Source organism: Hetaerina americana, unplaced genomic scaffold (genome assembly GCF_022747635.1).
Source record: "Hetaerina americana unplaced genomic scaffold, ioHetAmer1.1.p SCAF_2, whole genome shotgun sequence".
Classification (NCBI taxonomy): domain Eukaryota; kingdom Metazoa; phylum Arthropoda; class Insecta; order Odonata; family Calopterygidae; genus Hetaerina; species Hetaerina americana.
In genome coordinates, this window is record NW_027286763.1 from 51,263,617 (window position 1) to 51,283,196 (window position 19,580).

A 19,580-nucleotide genomic window follows, 5' to 3' on the forward strand; every position below is an offset into this window, starting at 1 on the left:
GTCCCCTGATTATGATCGTGCAGCTTGTAGTGGAAATGGATACATGCCAAATAACTTCAAGTTTACTTACTAACACTGCAAGTTTTAATAACAGTTCCCGTATTTGCTTTCCTGTGTGTGACTTTCAACTACCATGAATGAATTCTTATTAAGTTATTTCTGCATATTAATTCCAAGCATACAATTATTAACCTACATCAAAATATCTTTCCGGAAACTGGAATGACTAGTGCGTCAATACTTGATCTTCAACCAAAAAATACAATTTTATACTTGATGTTCTAATGCAATGTCAATGAGATGGTGCGTTAATGTTAAAATATATATTTTTAAATTAGTATGTCCAATACCAACATATTCCCATCTTAGTACACGTAAGCGGCCACCAGTGGCAGTAGCGTTTGTTTCTTCTGACACGAAGAAATGAAACGCTAACTCGCCAGCAGAACATCGTCTTCCTTCCGCCGGGCGAGCATGGTGGACCACGGAAATTCCGTGTCCTAATTCTCGAAAGTGAAAACCCATTTTTCATCACTTAGTAAACATCTTGTATAAGTTAAACAGATCAGTGGGATTCTGTCGGCAGTGAACAACATTTTACGTGTAGTGTCAACGTTTGTAATCGGAATTTAATATGAACTTTGAGGACTATGAATCCCTCCCGACCAACGACGTTACCACCCATATGACGGCGGGTGCCATAGCGGGCATAATGGAACATTGCGTAATGTATCCTCTTGATTCAGTAAAGGTATGTTATAATTAACTTTATCTTCACTTAATGACAATTGCCATAGGAATAATCAACCTTATTATGTCGAAATCTAGCTGCTCGAAATTCTTGGGCGCCTTACTGCCAACTGTCTTTAAGTTCAATGAGCCAAGGTTTTTATGTTCCTCCTTAATATTGCTTTTCTTTTAAATTTATACACAATTTTTACATTTTGTAAAATTAGAGTGAAGGAATAACAATTAAAAGTAGCACAATGTAGTTTCATTTTGGAAAAAACAAAACTACAGATCTTGTATGTCAGCCTCAGATTTTAATTTCTGTATATTCTCATTGAAAACGTTTAGTAGTAGTAATAAAGAAGTATATGCATTTGTATGTTGTTGGTTGTTTCGCTAATTTCGAATATAAACAAACACTTAGATATCATCTGCACGTTCTGTGTACTGAATTATGTTTAACATCGTTTTAATCTGAAATATAGTTCATATGTGTTCAAAATTTATCATAGACCCGAATGCAGAGTTTATCTCCATCACCAAATGCAACATACAGAGGAGTTGGCGAAGCTCTATATCGTATGGTTACACAGGAGGGATTACTACGTCCATGTCGTGGAATGTGTGCTGTTGTTTCTGGTGCTGGACCTGCCCATGCTCTATACTTCTCTACATATGAATATTTAAAGGAATTTTTCACCACTCGGATGTCTTTACATGCCCAACTAGCTTACGGTACGGCCTTATTTTATAAATATATGTAGTTACGGTTGTGTGCATGTATCTGTTAATGAGCTTTGCACCATGCTCATTTTTTGTACAAATTAAACCGTTATAATGCGTTAAAAAGAATGCATTAATGGAATTGTGTTTTGCATTAAATATGCGTTTGCCCTTATTGAGATTAAAAAGATACTGGATGTTTGTGTGTTTTGGAGAAGTAAGTCAACTCTTGATGACAACTAGATATTGTATCGGTATAATTGTTGCCTTGTTATCTAATGTGCCAGTTATTTGTTGCAAAATGACTCGTTAACAACGTACTATTATCCAACTGCGAGAGTTATATTCAAAGAACACATGCAATAGTTCACTCATTTGCTAAAAATAATAAGAAATGTTAACTTCAATTGGTGTATAACTTTGGTACGATTTCCCCATGGATAATGTATATTTATGATTGTAACTATCCTTCGTTTCCACCCAGGTTTATCTGGCTGTGTTTCAACTCTTCTTCATGATGCAATTATGAATCCAGCTGAAGGTAGTTTTAATAACAACTTGTCTTAAACTATATAATAATTATTTTAGAAATTAAAATTGTAGGCTAAATGTCATTTTTTTATTATATTAATTAGTGTATTGTGTTTTCTGTTGAATTTCAGTGGTGAAACAGAGGTTACAAATGTATGGAAGTCCTTATAAATCTTGTATAGAATGTGCTACCCGAATATACCAAAAGGAAGGAATGAAAGCTTTTTACCGATCATATACAACCCAGCTTACAATGAATGTGCCATTTCAGTCAGTTCACTTTATGACCTATGAATTCATGCAGGGTTTAACGAATGAATCGCGCACATATTCACCACTGGCACATGTTAGCTCAGGTGCAGTTGCAGGGGCAACAGCTGCAGCTTTGACCACACCATTAGATGTTTGTAAAACATTGCTCAACACCCAAGAAGAAAGGGCACTTACAACAGCTCAACAAGACCGAGTAACAGGTCTAATGCAGGTATTTGATGCTCACTTTTTTATCTTAATATGAGTAGTGTGTCAAATAAAGGTTTTTGTTGAGTTCAGTGGTAAGATTTTTGAACATTTAAATGTGAAGTTTGTAATAGATGTATTAGTGCAGTTGGTCAACTTTGACTGTGACTAGTTTACTTTCATATTGTAAAGGGAGAAGGACTTTGTTGTTGCCAACTTTGCTGTGTGTAATTAACATCAACACTTGATCAAAGATCAATAGTTACAAATCTGTTGCATGCAATTTTCATATTAGGGTAAAATATTGTTACTGTGGGCATTATGAGTGTTTACTACGAAGATATTGTCCTTACTGGCACTAGTTACTGCAAGAGAAGATTCCATTTCTCTCATAGAAGTATTAATGTAGCTATGCATTAATATTAATATATCTATACATTATTAGGCTTGTTTTCTGTTATTATAGTATAATGGAATTTCATTTTGTTGCAGTGTGGTACATATTGTTTTTAAATTACTATTTCACTTGATTTTACCATGAGCTTTAGAAAAATATGCCAAAATATAAATAATGGGGGATAGTTGAGATTTTAAATGAGAAAGAAAGATTTCAATTGAATTTTATTGTTAATGACATGCAGGAAGCGACAGTTTATTTATTTGTTGGCACCACTAAACATGCATTTAAATTTGATTATTGAATTACATTAGGAATATGCAAGAAAACATTTTGTAGTGACATGTATCATATTTCTAGGCTAATTTATCTATGCATAAATTGAAGTTAATATAGTCATCAGTTCTCATAAAAAAGTAGTTTGCTTAGCTTTAAATGGGTGTATAATTGTGAATTAAGTGTGTGGAGTGGAGATTATGTATATAATAACACAAATAGTAATTTGATCTATAAAAAGGAAAGCTGTTGGATTTTGACAAGTGTTAGTATGAATTCATTTTGTAATTCTACACGTAAGGGGGAGAATATTATTAATGTGAGGAGAACTCATTTTGGGAGTTAAGACTTGGTAAGTAAAATTAATTTGTATGGGCTAAATTATTTATTCTCAGCTGATTTTAGAAAGGAATTATGAGTAAAATATTTGCAGTGCACTTACAATAACCTAACTGATGATGGCTAGCAGAAGGAAAAATAAGAATAAAATAGAAAATAGGGACTTATAAATTATCATTTTACACAAAAAATTTTTTAGCAAATTTCATAAAAAATCCACCTGATTTGGTATTTTATTAAATCCTGGAAAACGGCATAACCAAAGTGTGTTTAACAATCATTATACTTCATTTCAACTAAGGTGATTGTGATAGCTCATGATTTTTCTCAGAGGAGGATATTTATCCCTTAATTTAGGAGTGTCTAAGCTATGATAAATATGAATCCAGATGAATTTGATCTAATGGTGATTATTTATATTTATTTATTAAAAATAATCGCCATAATTCACCCAGCCTCAATAGTAAGAATGCATTTACATTCCTTGAGCTACCTGTGGCTCCCAAATGATTACATACATTGTTTGAAACTCAGGGTTCCCAGAGACATCCCTTGGAATTGAACCTGGGTTACTATGTCCTAACCAAATATCGTATCCAAGTATTATAGTTATGGATGTTTGACTAAATACAGGAGCCATCTGTGTAATCATCATATTATTTTTCATGCATTTTTTAAATGCTGCTTGAGGATAATTGTTGAGAATGCATTTTTGAACAGTTTTTTTAGTACAAGATATGATTTAGTATGAACAGAATGAGGTATATTGTTGTTTCACTTGTAACTTGATGCTCAAACCCTTGAGGAAATGCATACTTCAGAATAATAAAGAAGAACAGATGAAAATCCCTATATCTGCCTAAAAGTTGTTGGTTTACTTAAACTGTAGTAGATGATGTGACTGACAACCAAGGCCATTTTCAGTTTGACATCATGTATTGATTAGCACATTCATTTTAAATAATGTCTGATTTCTATTGTTGATTATTTTTCAATCAGATTCTGTGTTGTCCTGTAATAGATTGTCGTAGAAGTGATTGTTATAGTTCAGATATATGAATGATAATTAAAACCATTTGGAGAAAGTAGAAATTCTATAACTTCTGAAAACATTGTAAGCTGCTACATTAATTATAGATTACCATGATTGGCATACGTACATGCTCATTTCCCTTCAGGGCTGGAAAAGTAAAAAGGCCTCATTTGTTGTTATTTCAGAAAAATATTACTCCCTTTTAAAAATTTCCTCCAGCCTGTCCAGTCTTTGCATACATCTTTCACCCATGTCGCATCATTTTAAAGAAGTTTTTCGAGTATTTTGTGGTAAAAATTATCACAAAATGAAAATATTGCTGCCTTGTTTGGCTTTTAAATAAAATTAATTTAATGATCTGCAATTGTATTTACAATTTTTAATCTAGAGAGTGAATAAAATGAGTATTAATGGCTTATGTTCTAAGAAATTGTAAGAAAATTGAGATAAAGTAATTGTCTGCCTGTGATTACTGCTGGAGCTAATATTTTTGTTGCAGTTTCATAGCACAAATGTAGAACATTGTTTTCTGTCATTATTTCAGACAAGAAAGAGACTAGGGCTTTGTTTAGAGGGATATTCATATTAAGGGCAACATTTCTTCTGGTTTGCATGCCTTTCGTCAGCATTCTGCCAAAGATGCAGAAGGCTTCACTTGTTACATTACTTTGCTGTTTATACTTGCCATTCTTCTCTATTCCGTATCCAACTAATACTTCAGTTAGAGACCCTTTTACCTTCAATTTTAATTCTTCTGTTGCCTCATAAAGCTATCCAAGTCACCCTCTGCTGTTGGGTTGGCTCTCAGCCTCATTAGAATTTAGAAACATCAGTACATTCATATATTCTCTTAGCAATACACCACCTTAATACATGCATCCATGTCTCACACTTCCAGTAACTCATTGCACATCTCTGTTGACATACTGAATTAATGTTTCTTGCCATGAATTATTTCTAATCTTTCACTAAAGTTCCATTCATTCTTACTAATGCCATATTACTTTCATTGAATAAACACTCTTCTATGCATCCATGCTTTTCTCAGATACTTGTGAAGAACAAACAGGTCATGTGGCCATCCCCTACCAGGCATAAACCAAATTTCCTGTTCCAGATATTGTCCATTGGAACTCTTCCCTGCCATTTTAATTAACATGTTACCAACAAAATTTTCTGTTTTGTCAAAAGGCTAAATGCTTAATAATCCTATATTTCATCTTTCTCACCTTCTTTGGGTAAAGGTGCAAATTTATTTTCTTCGCATCAATCAGTACAGATAAAGTTGGTGGATCTATGCAAAATTTCCCCTGACAAGTAATAGGCAACTAGCCTCCTCATCTAAGTTTGGCTGAGTATAACACATCTGTCAGCAGATTTTTCCTTTCTTCAAAACACTTCCTTTAAATGTATCTCAAAATACTACCAATGTTGTCTAACTAATCATCTTTTCTCCAATCTTACTGACAATACCTTTGATTTCTCTTAGTTTTGCTCTTTTTAACCTTGTTTAACACATTTTAATTTCAAAATCTGCATTTTTTTCTTGATCAGATCGCATCGTTTCCTTACTTTCTTTTGGACATTTATTTTATTTGGACATTTTTTGCATCCTTCCCTCTTTGAAAAAAATGTATGCTATATTCTGAACATCCTAGCTTTTAGCTACCATCATCCTCGTATGTCTCATTCTTTGGGCCATGCCATTTCCACTCATAGTTTTAGTCCAGTCCACAATTGTTTCCTTAAAACTCTCCCAAGCATCACTCACCCTTGTGTTTTCAATGTTCAAGTATATATTTTTACCATTCTGCCTGAATCAAGGACAATCTATCTTCCTGCATTCCTGATTGTGTTTTGCCTTGTTTCTTCCTCCTAACTGCCTTCACCAGATGTGCATTTGGAACTTACAAACCATCTATGCAAAGTACATACAATCCTTTTTCCTCACACATTCTCAGCAAGTTTTTTTTCCAATATCATTCACTTAGATGTAACCAAATGGCCCTGCCACCATTTTAGAAGCATCCTTTCAAACTCCAACCCAATTCATCACTCCTATAACTTGGTACAATTATTCTTTCACCATAGTCGCACGCAAATTTTTCTCTATTTTCTCAGAACTCATCCGTTAAGTCCTGTCATCTGCTGGTGAATGATAAGTTATGATAACTTTTTAAATGATAGCAAGTTATGATACTTCTCTTCCAAATACTAACTTTTTCATAAATACCCAAGGAAATCTAGGGGAAATTTAATTCATATTGACTTGCCTGTGTCTAACAGTGTCATTCCGAATCAGGTTTCCACCATGAAACTTCCATGATAATTTAATTAATGGTTTCTGGCGTAACTTTATGGAACCGATTCATTATAAATAAATGAAAGGACTAACTTTGTAGTTCCACACGAAAACGATTTATTCACACGACCCGGGTTTCGAAGTAAAACCCTGAAGTAAACCTGATGATGAAGTTTTACTTCGAAACCCGGGTCGTGTGAATAAATCGTTTTCGTGTGGAACTACAAAGTTAGTCCTTCCATGATAATTGTCAATTCCTAACCACTGTGCCGAACCTTTCCCACCAATTTCAACAGCATTATAACCCTCAGGCTTAATTTCATACATTTGTTGTGAAGTCATTTCATTCATCAACTCTCCTGAAAATCAAGGTGCCAGTAGCCTGCACCATTGCCTGTCTTGGCTTCAGGCATCCAAGGGTTTAATGGGTTTTGAAAATAGTGAGTGCAAGATTACCAGTACCCACACCATGTACACTCTGCCATTGGTTTTTTGATAATGACACTACTGGTCAGTTTTGACCCATATTTACCAGCATATCAATCTTGAAACCTAAGTCTAGTAAACTACCCCAGACAGGTTTTTACCATTGAAAGCATGTCTCGACAAGCTAGTCTCCTTCCAGATGGGCCTATCTTGATAGCTTACCATCACCCTTGCTCAGTATCAATTTGTGTGCCATTTTGATTCATTTCACTTTTTAATTTTATATTAGATCTTCATTCTTTTAGTGCTTCCTAGGATGAGCCATTGAAATTCTTCAGGCATCATCTGAAACCTAACTCTTCATTGTAAACTGCCTGTGAGGCAAAGTGGTATAAACATACTATAAACACCAAGTGAAGCCTTCCAAATACCCAGTTAGCGGTATATATCACATAAAGGAAAGGCACATCAGGATCGACTTTCCAAAACAAGTTAAGTGCCCGGTCCAGATGGAAGATATGCTGGAATAAACAGAATTCCTGTTATTTACGCATTGAAATGTAGAAGTAGACTGCTGTAGACATCATATCGTACTCAGAAAATGTATTCATATGCCCATTGCTGCCTATCAATTCTGTCTGTATCCTTAATACCCTAGAATTGGAAGTTAGTTCACACCACTACAAGGGTGGCAGTAAGAAAGCTCTGGTTTTTGCAACAGTTTTGCTAACCGCAGTACTTGTATGCTACAAAAAAGATACCTTTTCTAGTGATGAAGAGACCATATTTGACGGATCTTTTTAAGGAAGCACATTCTTAGAAAAATAGATAATATGCATGTTAGGCATACAGTTTGGTCTTTGTATAAACATTTTAAAACCAGGTGAAATAAAAAATAGATAGATTAAGTCTTTCCTGAGGTCTAGCATACAAAATATATCACGAACGAATCGATTTTTTCCCCAAAACGACCGTTGAAAATTCTTTTATTTTTAAGGATTAGGGAATGTTTCTCGAATTGCATATGCCCACATTTCAACGAAATATTAAGATGAGCGAGCATATACGTGTGGGAGAAGTTTTGGATAGGCATTTAATTGAATGTTAATATGCTGAACTAGGAAAAAACAAAACCCCGATCAAAATTTGACGTGGCCGAGATGACTGAAATGCAGTGACCTCTTTAATAATGTGTGTTAGCACTGTACGAAAGGGTCTGCTTCCTCCTCGAAACCGAATACCCAATCAGAGAACACGGCAATAGCGAGTTGGTCCTCCGGCATTACGTATGGCCTGCTATGAAATGGATCCACTCCACCAGGACCCCCTCTCCTTCCATTGAGTCAACAATTCAAGGTCATCTACCTCCCCTACCCTCAGACATTTGGCGCAGATAGCCTCATCTACGCCTTCACATACTACATGGTTTTCATTTAATGAACTTTCAATCAATGCTTTCACAATTATTTTTAATGGTAAATATGGCCATTTTACAATCGCTCGGAACGGAAATAAGAGAGCGCAAACTCGGTTGACACCGCATACGCCTGACTGATATGAAGCAGTGGTTTAGACAACTTATCGTAGCGTAATGTGTGTGGAGTAGAAAAACTTTCCTGGCCGAGAAAATTTTTGGTTCATGGTTCATTTCTATAATGCTTTGCTGGCTGGCTTTCAATGTTTCATGCCTTTTGCTGGAACCAGTGGATAAGCCGCCGATTGGATGTCGAGCAGTTAGCGCCCGACAATAATTTTTGTTTAATTAATAATTTCTATACTGCTTCTTTTTTGACTGTAGAAAATACGCGCCTGGTGTAAGAAGCTCGTTAACGCGGCATCTTTATGCGAGCGGCAATAATATTTATAACGTCGTCAACTCACATAATCACTTTTTCATTGTCTTTTTAAGTCAATTTCGTTTTTGTGGATACAGTGTTACCCTTCTTTCTTGCACGACTCATTTCTATCGTCCACACCTTTGCTGTTAATCTTGGATACGAGAGTTTGCCCATTTCTGCACGTTTTTCTCGGTGACCGCCGAGAATATCAATAGTTAGCTTACTATCGATTTTTTTACGGTAACATCCAGCATGTCATAAGGAAATGTGACTAGACCATCTTTTAATTCCAATTCGCGTGAAAAAATTGATCCCCTGTGCAAACAACAGTGAATCAGAGAAGTAGTCAGTTCCTAAAGTGATAGGCTATTCTTGCATTACAATTTAAGGAATGTTATCCAAAGTGAGGATTGAATAAAATGTTAATCAATACAGACAACTCCCATTTTGTAGTAAAATAAATAGAAAACGTGACACAAATGATGTCCGGGATGGAATAAAGTAACCTGGAGTATGTAAAGTGCTCACTCCTATTTCCAATCGTTTTTTAAGAAAATGCATCAGAAGAGTACATTGCCTGCCCTTAAGCTTTACTTCATCGATTGAGTCGTAAATAAATTTAATGTAAAAGTAAATAACAGATGTAACCTTTTTCTTGATACTTAGGCCATATTAGGCATATATATTAAATATTTATCTTGGAAAATATGAATTAGGGGATTGTTCAATTTTCATAAATGATATACTAGATTATGAAACATTTATATTAAACACTAATGCCACCAGATTATTAAGAGTAAGTATAATTGGATCAAAAAAGGGCTGGTTAAACTAAAATATTTAGTATCAGTTAAGTTGTTGTGAGGTAGGGTAATGAGTTTTCCCCTTACACCTGAAGGATTTATTGAGTCTGCAGTGCACCTCTTGCTTTAACTGCCCATTTTTAAGTATGGGAAATATACCTAAGGTAGAAATATATTTAGACTTGCTCAGAGTACATCTAGTGGGTTGAGGTCATCTGGCACTGAGCAAGAAAGTCTCCACATTGGGTCTGGGAAGGAAATGTTTCCCAGTTAACCAAAGTAATTAATTCGAATGTTAATGGTGATAAAGTTGATGGTCTTCCTCAATTAAATCTCGAAAGAAGTAAGATTCTGCAGCTTTCTGGTAAAAGTAATGGTCAGTGTGAAGCTAGTTGTTTTTCAAAGTGTATAATTTGGTGTTAATGAGCATTGTGTTTAGACTTCAAAAAGCTTTAACTGCCACCAAGATGCGAAGTTTGAATTGAGTATAGTGGGGCCCAAGTTATTTCATAATGGTTACACAATGAATCGCTGCTCACAGGAAATCAAAACTGGATATTTATTATTAAGACTTCATATTTTAAATAAATGCAAATTAACATGCCTCTCATCATGGTGCAAACAGCAGCTGCATTGCACTTGACACACTCTCCAGTATTTGCAATACTCCTTGTATCTGTGACTATGTTGGGAAAGCTTTAATTGCAATGTATTTTGTTTGTTTTTGGTGCAGAGGGATGCTCAAAAGAATATTTTGACTGAACGTAGAAATCCACTTTGTAGAATGAGTGAAATGAAGATATAGTCATGCTGAGGCTTGGGGGCCATCATAAATGGCCATCCTGAGAAGCCTCAGAGTAACTTTTGATTTTACAAGGGACTTTTCCACATGTGAAAATCATCAGTTTTCACTGCATTGCATAAGGAAGGTATCTCAGGTAGCATTGAGAGGGAGTCATGATGTCATGTAATATCGCAGTATCCGAAATAAAAGAATTGTGTTGAAGATCTATCAATCTATCTATCAAAGAACTGTCTCTCTCTATCCATCCTGAAAGAAATAGTTTAAAAAAAATGAAAGAGTAACACATTTAACATTCTGCACCATTTCTAAATATTAAAATGCATTATTAAAAGTCATTAAATTTAAAAGTATCATATATTTTTAAGGGCCATTATTGTTCTGGAGTTATAATGAACGAAGAAGAAAATTAGTGCCTGAAAGAAAATAAAGTAACCTGAAAATTAATATATGATCAGGTTAGAGTGGTCACCCTTTTTTGTGTATGACTGTCAAAAATGGAAATATTGACTGAATTTTAAACTACATATGTATGTACTTGAATTGTAAGCTTGCCAAAAGTTTCAAGAGATGAGGACGTATTTAAGAATCTAATATTCCTTTATAGCTGGTTTTGAAAAGCAGGTTATTCAGATAATAAAAGTCAGCATAACATAAAAACCTGTTTGGAAAATAGGTACTCCTTATCAGGTTAATTTAAGTTATCATGCTTTTGACAATAATATGCCAAAACCAGTTGCCTTTCAAATTAACTCTTCCTTAAAATGTGAAGGCTTCTGTTATAAACTGCCTGGCCAATACTGGAAATGTGAAATTAAAGAGAGAGATTTTCCAATTAGTGGACCACTCAATGGAAATTGCCGCACAGCACCATAAACTTTGTGGTACAAACCTTCACCTTGCAGAATTCTGTTACAAAAAAGTTATAAACTTAGTTTTTAATTTTGCTGAAACTTTATAGAAGTGAGATCTGGAAGAAGAAATGCGATTTTATTTTCAATTGTGTGTTTTAGGCTCTGATTGTTTTCATCTTAGGGTGGTTCAAACAATTTGCAATGAATACCATGTATGAAGTGTGCATTGTATGCAGCCCTCTTGCAGATATAAGTAAATGTACAAAAGGCTAGAGATTCCAACCCCATATCTTTTAATCCCACTGAATCCCAAGATCACCTACACAGTTCCAATTATTCTTCTTGGTAACTTTCAACTCATTTGTTGTTTGGCATGACATTGGGAAGTGTTCTAGTTAATACTCTGAAAGTTGCTATGTGCTGCTAATTAGCTATGCATATATGATCATAGTCTTAAACAAAAACCTTGGAAAACTGCAAATTTTGTCCGAAACTATGGAGTAGGACGAAAAATAGGAAAAGGAATATGGTATTAATAGATTTTCCAATTCAGGAAGGGCAAAAAACTGGAATGGCGGAAAAGGGGATGGAATGGAAAGATGTAGTAAATTAAGCCTCCGGTCTCAATTTTCTTCAAATGAATTCATACTTTAAAAATATTATGGTGCAAATATGGGCTAGTGGGTCCTATACTGACGATCTCATATTCATCATCACATACTTTCTGCACCCTTTCAAACCATTCTTCCTTCCTCTATATCACTTATCCTCGTTCAAAAAAGGTGAAGAATAATGCTTTATTGTAATGCAAGTGCCCAGGGTAATCCGTACAAAAGTAGTGTCTAGCATTGGTGTTCCTATAAGAACCATAAAATCAGATATACTTAGTTTATTGGGACATTCAGAAACCCTTCCACTGTATTTTTTCATGTTTCAGGTGAGGTAAATTTTGCAACCTGTAATATGCTCCATTTAAAAGATGTGAAAAAAAACGATATTTGGGACAAATTCACTTGTCACAACAAAGCTATTGTAGGAATGATTTTCAGAGGAGCAAAAAGGAGAGAAATCGGTTTGGCTTACAATAGATCAAAAAACTGCAGAGTCTGCCGTGGCAGTTAATTAATGGATTCATCTGCTAATGTGCACTGAAATCTAAAAATTTCACACTGTAAAAATCATTCGCCTTGATTCAGGGTCTAACCGGGATCTCCTCGTTTTTCCAGCTGAATACTTGAACCAATTAAGCAACCGAGGCATTTTCTTACAATGTGTCCCAATACAAATACATATGACTACTTGTGACATTGATTGTATATTAATAAGTCTTAACATCTTGTTCCTTAAAAGCCCCTAGGAACTCACACCGTGAGAGGATGCCTCAGTAGCTTAATTGGTTAAAGAACTCTGCCAGAAATGAAGCAGTCCAGGTTATAGTTCCAGTTAAGGCTTTTGCACTGAAATTTCTGCATTTATTGTCTTCAAGTATCATAGCACAACATACTGTGACTTTTCAACACATATCATTTTAAGCATTTTGAATCATTATGGGGGGACTTCAACATCAAAAACTGCAGTTACTAGGATACCCTTGTGTTAATTGAATATGAGTCAATCAAAAGAGTAATCAAAATACCGGTCTAATTCAGCTGGTAGTTCTTTGTTTGAAGAGAATCTCCATACACTGAGGAAATTTGTGAGCTTGGGGAAGGGATGGAAATCTGATGGAGCCAAATCAGGCGGGTGTGGTCATAATTCGTGTCATAGTTCATGTACATATTTTTGATGTGGCAACAACCCTAGTGTGTGGTGTGCATTGTCTTGATGAAAGATAACTTTCTTCCATGCTAAACCTGGCCTTGTATCTTGTATCTTTTGCGCAGTTGGGCTGGGAGTTAAGCATAGTATTGTCCAGTTATATTTGACCTGTGGGGAGATAATTTATCAGCGGAATCACTTTCTCATCCCAGAAAGCTGAAATTATCAGCTTTCTGGCCAACTGTTTTGCCTTTGCTTTCTTTGGCAGTGGTGAATCAACATGTTTCCACTGCTTTGACTCTGGGGTATAGTAGTGGTTCCAAGTTTCATCTGTGGTCACAGACAGATGAAGAAAGTATAGTATGTTCCCCAAATAACTTCAGTGAGTTTTGTCTCAGTAGCATTTTGATTTTCAAAGAATTCTTTGGACATCGGGCAACTGTATCAATGTTCAATCTATGTCCATTCAAAACCTACCTTAAACAGGAGAATACCAATGATGATAATAATGCTGGATAAGTGTGTAGATGTAGGTAAGTGAAGAATAAAAATATTGCACTTTTGACTAAGATGATTTATTATGATGTACAATTTGTTCCCTGAGCCATCATCAGGTACAAGACCTTCCTTCATCATGCATACACAAGATCCATCTTTTACATAACGATTGAACAAGCATTGTGGTAAAGTTTCCAATTTATTGAAAAAGTGCAATATTTGAAATCCTTCTTTATGAATGTTGTTTACATGAAATCAAGCCTTATGCTCTAAACTATGTCAGTCTATATAATGTGGATGCTATGCATCCAAGGTGTTTTAAAGTCAAATTTTAAGGAAAGGTTTTTAAAAACAAGATAAAAGTGTGGAAAACCTGTAAAACTTGGGGACCATTTAAAATCAAATATATCCAAGTGATTTAATAATTGTAACTGCCTTAATTTATGTCCTTCCAGTTGGAAGTTTAACTTTTATGACTTCATATCTCTTAGCTAACCCAGTACTTACATTTTTCTAAGATTTATTATGATAACTATTTATTAATCCCATAGATACCTCTTAACACTGATTCTACAATGTTAACATCAGTGACTGAAATCCTTTGGCTCATGGGCTAATCAAAACTGGAGGATCATCTATTGCAGGAATCTGACTCAATAATGAGCTCTTAGCCTGGTTTCATTTCTCCTTCTGTGAATTCTTTCTTCCCATGCCTCTTGAAACATTTTTTTCTCTGCATTTTTGAGAGGGCACAGGCTGTAATGGACCGTCCATTCTTTCTTATCTCCCTACCATTTGGATTTTCCTCCCAATATCCTTAATTGTGCAGTCTAAGTTATGTGAAGTTTTGAATATGTCACCTAACAATTGAAGCTCCTTAAATCTTGTGCTGTCTTTTCATTAACTTGTCTGTTCTTCTCTATCAAATGACGTAGTAAAATTCATGGACCCAGCAAGTTCTCTTCATTTTATTCATACTACTCCTCCCTGCTCAAAAGGGCACTGATTGTTCCCAAAGAAAACAAATAAATAGTGGAAAACAAATTTTGCTCTTTGAATAATGAAAACATTTCGAAAGAAGTTTAACTGACTTCTTGATTTAAACATTGTGATGAGACTCCTACATGTATTTCAATGTCATTGGTTTTATTAAATACTAAATGTTGTCCATTTTATGCATAAATCTCAACTGGCCATCTTACTTCACCAAAAATTGAAGGTGCATTTGCCTGCCATAAATTATCTTGCTTGATAAAAAGCACTGCTGCAGGTGGAAAATGATGAGATACCTATTTAAAATTCCAGGTATCCCTCTTTTCAGAAACTCCTGTCATGCAAGTTTGTTTTTTCACCCTTGGTCCCTGGAGCAAATAGAAAAATCTTCCATGTAACATTGAATTACGAAAAGAGAGCTGCTCTCCGTGAAGCAAAGTTCTTTGATTTTTCCCGTACACATAAGGACTTTCTTTGTTTTCTGTCATTCTTTTGAGCTGTATGAGCCTCATATTTCAATTTTCTGTCTTGTTTTGAAATTGTTGACAAGTTTCAAGATAAAGTCAGGTACTTGATTTTTGGCTTATTGAATTTCTTACATTGCATTGTTCATAATCAGCTCTTCGATGTATGAATTACCTCTGTAAAAAGCCTTTTTGGCAGATTGAACTCCTTTGCTAATATTTTAGATGGAAGGTCATTAGGTAATGTATTTTGCTGAGGAGCTGATAATGTGAATATCTAGTTCAGTGTGCAGTATGATTTTATGCTATGAGGAATATTGGGATTCTAATTAAATACCAGTCCTGAAAGTTTTCCATAAATTTATAGATAGTTCATTGTTTGCAGTGTAATTGCCTGATGCATGGACTGGGACTTGGAATCAGTTACTGAAATGGATGTCATTAAAGTTAGTTGCGCTGTTCAGCTCATCTAAAACTGGGCAAAAAAATCGTAAAATAAGAAGCATAAGTTAATGGAGTTATAATGTTAAGTTTATGAGATTCTGCTGGTGAAAACTTTTATGAACGTATGCTTTAAGGTGGAGTGTAAACTCCTTAAGTTTTCATTTAGAGAGTGGTTGTGTGTATGTATTCTTATACCTAGTCTAATTTAGATGTACTGTACTTGTTTTGTATAATTCATAGAGCAGGTAAGTGTACTTTCAACCAAGATTTGCTAAATAACTCAAGTTCAAGGATTATTTTTTGACATAGTGACAAATATCTCCTATGGGTAACAATAAGAGAGTGGAAAATTAGCTGTTATTTATAGTTTAAATCCTTATCACTGTTCCTATTTTTTATTAATTTGCTTTCAGTCGAATGTGAAACATTTTTTCGTTCTTCATGCAACCAATCAATAGGTTGTGGTTCAAGCATATAATTGTGGAATTGTAACACTAGCATAGAGGAATCTTAATCATTTGAATTTGCAGCTGCAGCACCCCTATTAATTTGTTATTGTTTGAACTTGAAAGTCAATATAAACCAAAATTCGATTTTAATAGAACAAAGGTAACTTACTGCCTTATTGTATTTTCCTCATCATTAAAATCCAAAACTTTTGCCATCTTATGATATTGATTCGTTTAATTTTGACTAATTATCTCACCAATCATTAATGCTGTTATTATGAAATTTAACAGGCAGCAAGAACGGTGTACAGGCTTGGAGGCATCCGTGGTTACTTCCAAGGACTGAAGGCTCGAGTAATTTATCAAGTTCCATCGACAGCCATCTGTTGGACCACATATGAGTTCTTTAAGTATTCGCTAAGCAAAAGGAAATTTGGACATCATGAGGACCAGTCATTGCCACCTAATCCCAGCATGCAAGCTGTATCCAGTAGTGGAAGTAGATGGGAAACGGAAAAATCACCTGATCGGCAAAGTATAGAGCAGCAGCCAGGAAGGAGCAGTAGTAGCAGTATCGTCAGTGGAGGTGTTAGCAGCGGAGGAAGTGGACCAGGTGGTCTTTATGGAGCCCTAGCATTCAATTCGGTTGGTGAGGGCAAGGTGGCCCTCATGGAAGCTCCTATGTCCCATCGCTGAAAGCTTTTCAGGAGAATATTATTGTGGAGAAGTTAGGGTTGCCCAAGGAGTGATAAAGAAAGGCCAGAGGCCACCAAAAAATTAGCACCTGTCTCCTTTTCCTCTGACCTACGGGTGTGGCTGGCTGGCTGGCACAACCGTAGGCATGATATACAACGTCTGGGAGTCAGGTGGAGAAACTGTGAAAGCAGTTACCTATATAAATAAACTTTTCCTCTGGAAGGAAAAATTCCGTGGTTAAAAGTGGGAGCTGCTGATAGTTTCCACACTTCTTTATCACTCCTTTTCACCCTTTCATTGTGTAGATATGACATCCCATTACTTAGGCCTCAAAAAGATTTGTGGCTGAAATAAAAAGACCCATTTCTGGTTTGAAAGACAGTGCAACGTAGGTGTGAGGGGTCGCACTTGATGAATAGATGCCCGTTTTTAGCCGTTGAATAGTGTAAATAATATGCAGAGTTACCTGACAGTTATTTTGATCTTCATTGGTCTAGTTTGGCTGTAAAGAAAGTAGGTAAGATTTACTAAGGGGGCAGGGAATGCATTTTGAAGTGGTGTTAAAGATTTATATTCCTGTGGAGAATTGTCTGCTCTTTCCTTTCTAAGGAATTGATATATTTCAATTCTTATGGTAACATATGATGTCAATGAAAACTATTTAATTATTTTACTTCAAAACTGATCAAGTAAGATATATTTTAGAGCCGGACTTTTTACTTTGAAAATGGATGAACCAAGCACTTGTTTATAAAATGATCACTTTCTGTATATCTGTTTTGACATGTGTTAGAGTGAATATCAATGAGGAAAGAACTGGCTGTGATAAGGTCTTGTGGTGGCATTCTCTTCAATTAAGTACTGCCATGATCTGATATGAATTACAATAACGAAAACAGGCTAATCAAGATCCTTGTATGTTGCTTTATTCCCCCAGTCTGATCTATACGATAAATAGCTACGTATCCTTTGCAGTGCAGTGGTTGTTTTAATTCACAAATTAACATTTTATGTTGAAGAAGAAAATTTGTCAAGACATTGGTCATATGTATGTTAATTTTGGTCTTCTTAAATGAGATATTAACATTAATATGAATTCATCATTACAATTTTAGTATACACTTTCGAGAGAAGTTCATTTCACCACCAAATGAATGAGTGTAGGATGACTTGCAACATTATAACTTTGTTTTCCAATGTGCTTCACATTGTATGTGAAACTTATGATTACTGTTATAAAATTATGCTTTCACTATAAACAAACTTCACCATGGAATCAAAAAGTTTTATTCGATACGAACAATTACAACAAATAACATTGATTGACCTTCCAATTACTCTCAAGCAGAAGCCTCTCAGTTTACCTTCTCAAAATATTTCTTCGAATTCACTGGATCAGGCTTAATGGTTGGTGAATCTGGAGTCCAATTGGCCGGGCACACTATTTGACAGCAAAAAGTTCTACATTAAGTAATTGACCACAAAACAAAAGCTTAAAAAGAATTGATTACTGGAAATACAATTATTTTTTATGGCAGTATTTTATAATTGTGATCACTGAGTCAACTTATCAAAATTGCTACTAGACCAGCTCATCATCAACCTCCTTACCTTCGCCATGCTTTTCAACAAATTGGAATGCTTTGATGAGACGAATGACTTCGTCAACACTTCTTCCAACCGGTAGGTCATTGATTGTTGCTTGTCGTACGATGCCCTATAACAAATCGCACGGATGTTTTACCTACAATATCTTACACCAGACTGCTCAATTGTTAACATTTCATTATACTCACAATGGGATCAATGATGAATAATCCTCTCAAAGCTACACCTTCATTTTCAATAAGCACGTCATAATCTTTTGATATTGATTTAGTGAAGTCTGCTATCAAAGGATATTGTAGACCTCCTAACCCTCCTTCCTGAAATTTATCAATGTTGTATTTTAGCAACGTCCACTTATAATCAAAAGATATAACTTTTGTTTACAGCAATATCTAAGAAAACTTACAGTACGAATAACATACCTTTCTTGGCATATTGACCCATGCCAGGTGGGAAAAATGAGAATCTGTAGAAATTCCAACAACTTCCGTGTTCAGTTCTTTAAGTTCCTTCACTTTGTTATCAAATGATATTAGCTCGGTTGGGCATACAAACGTGCTATTCATGGAAAACAAGGCTTTGATTAAAAATCCACAGGATTCACACACTGAACAAAATCTCAAAAAGTACTCTTACAAGTCTAAAGGGTAAAACAGCATAACAAGATATTTTCCTTTGTAATCACTAAGTTTAATTGTTTTAAAATCGCCATTCACTACTGCAGTTGATTCGAAGTACGGAGCCGGTCGCTGTACTAACGGTGCCTTCAAATTCAAACCTACAAAAAATAAAATCTATTACAATCCAATTAAATTCGCGCAAAATGCTAGGTCAGGGTAAGATTACTTACTTGTACTGATAGACCTTACGTAATGAGTTGCACCTAGTCTCGTAAAAGATGGAAGTGCCTGTATTAAAAAAGTATACATATGTCATTATCCGTTAATTCAGACTTAATTGGTTTACACTTTCAAAGAATATATTCCATGGTGACCACGGTGAAAAAATTACGACACCTTGTTCACTAGTGTTCGTATCATTCCTGCCATGCTCTTGATTATTAATCACACACAATCTTGAGGGCACTAGAACGACAGCTGATATCTGCCCCAATTCTTCGTTCGAGGGGTCGAACAGTTTTCGTATATCTTTTGTTCC

General features: G+C 35.2%; 2 protein-coding genes across 3 annotated transcripts; one reads left to right on the plus strand and one right to left on the minus strand.

Annotated features, from left to right (window-relative positions):
* Positions 1-417: 417 nt before the first annotated feature.
* mfrn (mitochondrial iron transporter mitoferrin) lies at positions 418-18,091 on the plus strand. Of its 2 annotated transcripts, none has more exons than XM_071585976.1 (5): positions 418-751; positions 1,242-1,464; positions 1,937-1,993; positions 2,115-2,467; positions 16,410-18,091. In XM_071585976.1, the coding sequence occupies exons 1-5, from the start codon at positions 635-637 to the stop codon at positions 16,812-16,814; spliced, it is 1,155 nt and encodes a 384-aa protein (XP_071442077.1). In that variant the 5' UTR covers positions 418-634; the 3' UTR covers positions 16,815-18,091. The 2 variants fall into 2 exon arrangements, with proteins under 2 accessions (XP_071442077.1, XP_071442078.1); XM_071585977.1 differs by having other exon boundaries at positions 670-751; positions 1,215-1,464.
* Positions 18,086-19,567, minus strand: LOC139688411 (peroxiredoxin-like). The gene is made up of 7 exons (XM_071585979.1): positions 19,439-19,567; positions 19,273-19,330; positions 19,059-19,200; positions 18,845-18,980; positions 18,611-18,739; positions 18,426-18,531; positions 18,086-18,255 (listed from the first exon to the last, which is right to left on the minus strand). Exons 1-7 carry the CDS (start codon positions 19,469-19,471, stop codon positions 18,170-18,172), a joined length of 690 nt encoding a protein of 229 aa, XP_071442080.1. The 5' UTR covers positions 19,472-19,567; the 3' UTR covers positions 18,086-18,169.
* Between the last annotated feature and the right edge of the window lie 13 nt (positions 19,568-19,580).

Bases quoted from the DNA above. Each gene is read 5' to 3' on its own strand.
- LOC139688411 (XM_071585979.1), bottom strand. From the start codon at position 19,471: ATGGCAGGAATGATACGAACACTAGTGAACAAG. The intron at 18,532-18,610 runs GTGAGTATAATG...GATTTGTTATAG, and splicing joins TATTCATCATTGATCCCATT to GGCATCGTACGACAAGCAAC. The intron at 18,256-18,425 runs GTAAGGAGGTTG...GCTGTCAAATAG, and splicing joins TGTTGAAAAGCATGGCGAAG to TGTGCCCGGCCAATTGGACT.
- mfrn (XM_071585976.1), top strand. From the start codon at position 635: ATGAACTTTGAGGACTATGAATCCCTCCCGACCAACGACGTTACCACC. The intron at 752-1,241 runs GTATGTTATAAT...AATTTATCATAG, and splicing joins ATCCTCTTGATTCAGTAAAG to ACCCGAATGCAGAGTTTATC. The intron at 2,468-16,409 runs GTATTTGATGCT...GAAATTTAACAG, and splicing joins GAGTAACAGGTCTAATGCAG to GCAGCAAGAACGGTGTACAG.